Genomic DNA, 6,148 nt, shown 5'->3' on the forward strand with positions numbered 1-6,148 from the left:
GGGGAGGCCAGCTTTCCCGAGAGTAGGGCCCCCTCCTGCAGACCCCAAGACATGCGTGGGCTGGGCCCTGCCACCCGCACCCTGAGGTGGCGGCGCCTGAACCAGGGCAGGTCGCGGGGTCAGGAGGGCGCGGGCGTGGCCCTGGGCAGAGGCGCAGGTTCAGGACCTTGGAGAGGGCTCAACCCCGCGGCGGCCGCACCTGCCCCATCCCCTGGGGGCCGCTGGATCTCGGGGAGCGCACAGGGGCAGGATCAGAGCCAAGTCAGGGCCAGGTGATGGGACCCCAGCCACGCAGCAGCGGCGGCCCCCCGTCACCTCCAGCGTCACCGCCACCCCCAGGGTGGGCCCTGACAACCTTGCAAGTGACCCCAATTCCTCGGAGACAACACAGTCCCCGAGGGGCCCCACCGTGATCTCAAGCCCGCACCCCGGGCCAGGCTGTCCCTCCATCCTCCGTGGGGCTGGGTAAAGGAACGGCCAGGGTCCGTCTGGTGACCGCTGCGGCCCCTGGCGCCACGAGAGGCCAGCCCAGGGATCCCCAAGGACCCCCAGGGAGGGCCGGGTCTGCCTGGGGACGCGGGGTGGACACCGAGAGGCCAGGTGGTGGCCGGCTCGGAGCCCCACACGCCGCGCCCGACAGAGGCCGATGTGCCACCTGCCCCGGCCCCACTCAAGGTCTGGGGACACACGATTAGAATTTGTTATAAATACACGTGTTTGGTGAGTGAGGGCGACAGAAGGTGGAGAAGGTGCTGTACACAGCTGGTCGAGGCTCGGAGGTGGACGCCACAGACAGACGGACAGTCCGCCCAGCAGGGCAGCCGGGGCAGCATCTGGGGCCTGTAACACTTGCTTGGTGGGCACGCCGGCGGGTGGGGGTCGCGTCCAGGGCTCGAGGCGCCCAGCGCCCCGGAGGCTCCCGCGCAGCACGGGCAGCGGCGCCCGGGCTCAGCTCACGTCGTTCAGGGCCTGGGGGGACACAGAGCCTCATCAGGAGGACGCCGGGCCGCGTGAGGGCTCAGGTGGGCCCTCGGGGGGCCCCGGGTCCCCTGCCCGGCCCCGCCGCGGCCCACCTTGCGGGCGAACTCGGGCAGGACGAAGGCCGCCTGGTGCACGTCGGAGTTGTAGTACTTCAGCTGCATCTGTTCCACCTGCTTCTGTGTCAGCTGCTGCACAGGCTTCTGGAAGTCGGTGCTCTGGGGCGGGGCACGCGGCCATCAGGGGGGGCGCTTCCGGCGCCCACCCAGTCCCCTCCCGGCCCCAGGAGGCAGGAGGGCGCCCAGCTCACCGGGTTTTTGCTGCACAGCATGAAGCCTATCTGGCCGCTGGGGTAGGTGGGGATGGTGCAGTAGGCGTAGGCCACCACGGGGAAGAGCGACTTGCAGAACTGCCGCATCTGCTTGATGAGGTCCAGGTGCAGCCACTGACACTCGCCTGCGGGGAGCAGGGGCCTGAGCGCCAGCCACCCGCCCCTCGTCTCCCGGGCTGCAGGACCGCGCCCCCCAGCCCGTCCCCCAGCTCATCCCCAGCCTGTCCCATCCCCCCATCCTGCTCACCCCCAGTCAGCGCCCCCATTCCCCCCACCGTGTCCCCCAGCTCATCCCCCAGCCCGTCTCCACCGCTCACGCCCCTCCAGCCCGCTCACCCTGGCAGCAGAGGACGCCGTTGTCCTTGAGGGCTGTCTTCATGAGCTGGTAATAGGACTCCTTGAAGAGGCTTTCTGCAGGGCCTGTGGCGGCGGGGACAAGGGACAGGAACACGCTGTTGCCCCACAACAGACCCATGCGGCTGCCACGGGGGCAGGGCCGGGATTTGCGTCCTGCTCTGTGGATTCAAACCGACCACCAAGGGGATGCTTGGGAGGAGTGCAGGGGGGTCCAGTGGCTGCTGTCTGGGGGGCTCCATGCTTCCATCCCATTCGTGGGGTTTTCTCAGGTGTCAGGGACTGTCCACCCTGGGCCCTGGGTGGGGACTAGCTCCCACCCGCGCCCCGATGCTGCCTATTAAGAGCAGAGAGGAGACCGGAGAGGAAGCTGGGGCCTCAGTGGGCCACGGCCAGAGTCCCCCTGTCCCGTCAGTGTGTGACCTCGGGGTGGTGGCGTGTGCTCCCCCCTCGGCTGGGCCGCGTCTGGGGCTGGCTACAGAGCAGGGACGGGAAGGCACAGCTCTAGCTCTGGGTCGTCTGTCATCCACTGCGGGCGCGGAGGGAAGGCCAGCCCCGCTCACCCATGGGGTCTGACGAGTCCGTGATGATGACGTCAAAGGCATCCTGGTTCTGCTTCATGAACTCAAAACCGTCGCCCACGTGTAGGGTCAGCTTGGAGCTGGAGTAGCCCACGGCCATGCCCGGCAGGAACTTCTTAGAGACCTGGATGACGTCCTGGGGACGGAGGAGGGACCTGGCTGGGCCTGGGGGGACCCGCAGCCGCCCCCACAACCCGCCCACTTGGGCAAGCCAACGGTTTGTGGCAACCGGCTCAGGGATGGGGGGCCGGCCCCTGCCTGCGCCTCGGCCCATGTCCTACTGCCCACCTGTCCAGTCCCAGTGACTTTCTGGCTGTGTCAGAGGGAGGAGGACCTTCCGGCCGCCCACGGTCACCTGCTTCTCATCCAGGCCTCGCTGAGACCACCTGCCACCCCCCGAGCTGTGCACTGCCCCGCCTTCACCCCCGAGCCCTGTGCCCGCTGTGCCCTTGCCCCGGCTCGCCCTTACGGGCCCATCACGTCCAGGGGCCGGTGCAGCGACTGGACCTGGCCGTTCACACTGCACCCCGCGCCCTGGGCAGTGGCCGCCACGGGACAGACGCTCATTAAAAGCCCAGGCGTGGCACACAGAGCGTGGGGGCACGGGCAGGCCCGGCGCCTCCCCGACAACCCCGTGGGGTCGCACCAGGGACCGGCCGGGGCCTCGCCGACTGTGCACCAGGCCCCAGCGAATCCTCCCAAGGAGCTTCCGATTGGAACAAAGAGGCCGCGGGGTGGAGGCCGCGGGGTGGAGGCCGCGAGTGGCCGCCACCTCGGGGCAGGGCCGGCGTCCCGCGCCCCGCGCGCTCACCTCGTCGATCTCGCACTGCACCACCGACTCCACGGAGGAGTGCTTGAGCACCTCCCGCAGGACGCCCCCGTCGCCGCCGCCGATGATCAGCACCTAGGACGGGCTCAGTCAGGCGGAGCGGCCCCCCGGCTCCCCCGGCTCCCTCTCCCCCGGCTCCCCCTCCCCCGGCTCCCCCGGCTCCCCCTCCCCCGGCCCCCCGGGCCCTACCTTGCGGGGGTCGGGGTGGCTGCACAGCGGCAGGTTGGCGATCATCTCCTGGTACGAGAACTCGTCCCGCTCGGTGCACTGGATCACGCCGTCCAGCACCAGCACGTTGCCGTAGCTCTTGCTGGGGGCGAGTGACAGTCGGGCCGGGCCCCCCCCCCCCGCGGCCCCCGCGGCCCCCGCGGCCCCCGCCCAGGTCCCGGCGGACACGTGGCGGGCGGCGGGGCGGGTCCGACTGACGTGTCCGGGGCTGACACGTGGAGCGCGGCGCGCGGGGCCGGCGGGGTGTGCTCCCGCCCGGGGCCGCCCGAGCTCGGGGCCGCGGGGGGCGGCGGGGGGGGGGGGGCGCGCCCCAGAGCCCGACGGAGCTGCGGGGGGGCGGGGCGGGGCGGGGGCCGGCGCCGGGGCCGGGGCCGGGGCCGGGGCCGGGCGGGCGGTACCTGCGGAAGACGAGGATGTCCTGGTACCGCGAGCGCTGGTGGTGCAGCAGCTGCTCCACCTGCAGCGACAGGGCCTGGCCGGGCCACAGGCTGCACGTCTCGCGGAACCAGCCCTCGTGGATGTCGGCGGGGCCGAGGCCGGCGGGGCCGTCGGGGCGGGGCTCCATGGCGGCGGCGGCGGCGGCGGCGGCGGCGGCGGCGGCGGCGGGGGCGGCGGGCCCGGGTGCAGGCCGCGCGGAGCCGCAGCACAACGGGAGCAGCTCCGCCCGCCGCCCGAGCCGCAACCTAACCCGGGCGCGGGGGCGGGGCCTCGGCGGGGGCGGGGCCGGGGCGCGCTCCGCCAATGGGCGCGCGGGCGCGGGCGCGCGGCGCCGCCGAGGCCCCGCCCCCCGGCGTCCGGCGCGCGCCCATTGGCCGGCGGGGCTCGGCGGCTGCGCGGGCGGCGGCGGCGGCAGCAGGCTAGTGCGGCTCCGGGGCCACGTGGGGCCGGGCCGGGCCGCTGCCGCCGGGGCCTGCCCGCGAGCGGCCGCCGCGCCCCGAGCGCCCCCGCCGCGCCCGCCCGCCCCCCCAGTTTCTGTACTTGCCAGCGGCGCCCGGAAGGGGCCGGCGCAGGCACGCTCAGCCCCGGGGAAGCCGGGCACGCGGGCTTTTTTTTTTTATTTTTTATTTTTTTATTCTAGAAACGGCGTTGCTCTTTGGAGGGTGCGCGGGAACGTGCTGCTTTCAGGAAAGTGTGCAGCCGCTTCTCGGCACCCCTGAGCTCGCTGACGACCCAGTATCAAGCGCTCACGGCTCTGCACGCAGTTGCCCGCGCGCCAGGGGAGGGAGACGCCGGGCGTGAGCTGCGGGGCGGCGGGGACGGGGACGGGACGGGGACGGGACGGGGTCGGGGACGGGACGGAACGGGGACGGGATGGGGGACGGGATGGGGACGGGGACGGGATGGGACGGGGACGGGATGGGACGGGGACGGAACGGGGACGGGACGGGGACGGGACGGGGTCGGGGGGACGGGGTCGGGACGGGGACGGGACGGGGTCGGGACGGGGACGGGACGGGGACGGGTCGGGGACGGGACGGGGACGGACTCCACGTGGAGGCGGGAAGCCGCCCCTGTGGGTGAGTGCGAACCCCGGGCTCACAGCTACAGTGTATCCTGCTGGAGCTAAGCTACTGTTAGGGAAGGGGAGCCAGGACAATAAAAGAGCCACTAGCACAGGCCCCACACGAGGCTGTTTTCGGAGCCGGGTCATTCAGGTAAGACACAGCCCCTCTGCCCAGTTCCCGCAGGCCTGTCCGGCTTCAGCCCTGTACTTACTTGGCTCGGGGTGTTTGCATCACAGCCTGTACTTCCGCCATCAAGACACTGACCCCTCTGAGCTGTGACGGCCTGTTCGCCGCTGCGTCCCCAGCCAGACTGTAGGCTCCAGGAGGCTGGGATGGTGTCCGGGGCCGAGCGCCGGCGGACAGGCTGAGCCGGTGCTGGAGGCCCGGGTGCTGGTCCCGGCACCTTGTAGTCAGCTGTCTTGGCTTTCCTCCAGGGACTGCACAGCTGAGCCCAGGCGGGCCCTGGCATTCCAGGATGGCCCCACAGCAGGGTGGGGGTGGGGGGCAGTGGGAGATCAAGTCCGTCCCACTCCTCTTGCAAGCTGAACAAAGCTGCTCCGGCATGTCTATGCTCAGGAGAGAAGGACCATAAATGACACCTTACCCCGTCCTGCAGGAGGTGAAACCGCGGTTTGGCCTCCACACCAACAGGGAATGGAATCTCTAGGACGGTGTCAGCAGTAGCTCAGACCTTCCGAGTCCAAAGAAAACAAAGACCCTGAAGAAAAGTACTGGCAGAAAGTCCCTAGATGTACAGGGCCACGATCCCATACATGTCGCTCAACTTCTGATCACAAGGAGCAGAAGCCTATGGTTGTGCCAGAAGTAACCGACCATCCCATCGCGGCCCAGTCACATTCACGACGGATACGGAGGAAACCAAGGCAGAAGGTGAACGCTTCCCCGAATTCAGACCGACGCGCAGCGAAGACTCAGTTGTGAGGCCGCGGGTCAGCACCCCAACCTGTCAGTGTGTGGGGACTTAGCGACGGGAAGGGGGGCGGGCAAACGGCCGAGGTCGGGGGCAGAGGCTGCGGTGGCTCTGCCGCAGGGCAGGTGTGGGTGCCGGTCACGGGGAGACTTCAGCAGCTGGCGCCGAGCGCAGTGTCCGGCCGGGCCGGCGGCCGGGGCTGCGGGAGCGCGTCAGCCTGGCCACTGCGCGGCGGGACTTGGTGCAAACGCTTGTGGCAGAGCCGAGGCACCGGACGGCGGCGCGCCCCCGTGGGCAGAGGCCCTTGCGGTCTCCGTCCGCCTCCAGCCCGCGGGCCCTGCCGCATCCCTCTCCCGGGGCTTGGAACTCCCGTGAAGGCCCTACAGCTCGTCTCCAAACGTCCCCAAGGCT

At 71.0% G+C, this 6,148-nt stretch overlaps 1 protein-coding gene across 1 annotated transcript; it reads right to left on the bottom strand.

The window, feature by feature from the left end:
• Positions 1 to 691: 691 nt before the first annotated feature.
• On the bottom strand, positions 692 to 3,899 carry SRM (spermidine synthase). Its single transcript, XM_055332919.1, has 8 exons — positions 3,700 to 3,899; positions 3,263 to 3,383; positions 3,056 to 3,148; positions 2,227 to 2,380; positions 1,646 to 1,729; positions 1,289 to 1,434; positions 1,074 to 1,196; positions 692 to 969 (listed from the first exon to the last, which is right to left on the bottom strand). Exons 1-8 carry the CDS (start codon positions 3,864 to 3,866, stop codon positions 949 to 951), a joined length of 909 nt encoding a protein of 302 aa, XP_055188894.1. The 5' UTR covers positions 3,867 to 3,899; the 3' UTR covers positions 692 to 948.
• Positions 3,900 to 6,148: the final 2,249 nt, after the last annotated feature.

The sequence above is a fragment of the Nyctereutes procyonoides genome, unplaced genomic scaffold, assembly GCF_905146905.1.
Source record: "Nyctereutes procyonoides isolate TBG_1078 unplaced genomic scaffold, NYPRO_anot_genome, whole genome shotgun sequence".
NCBI classification, from domain to species: Eukaryota; Metazoa; Chordata; class Mammalia; order Carnivora; family Canidae; genus Nyctereutes; species Nyctereutes procyonoides.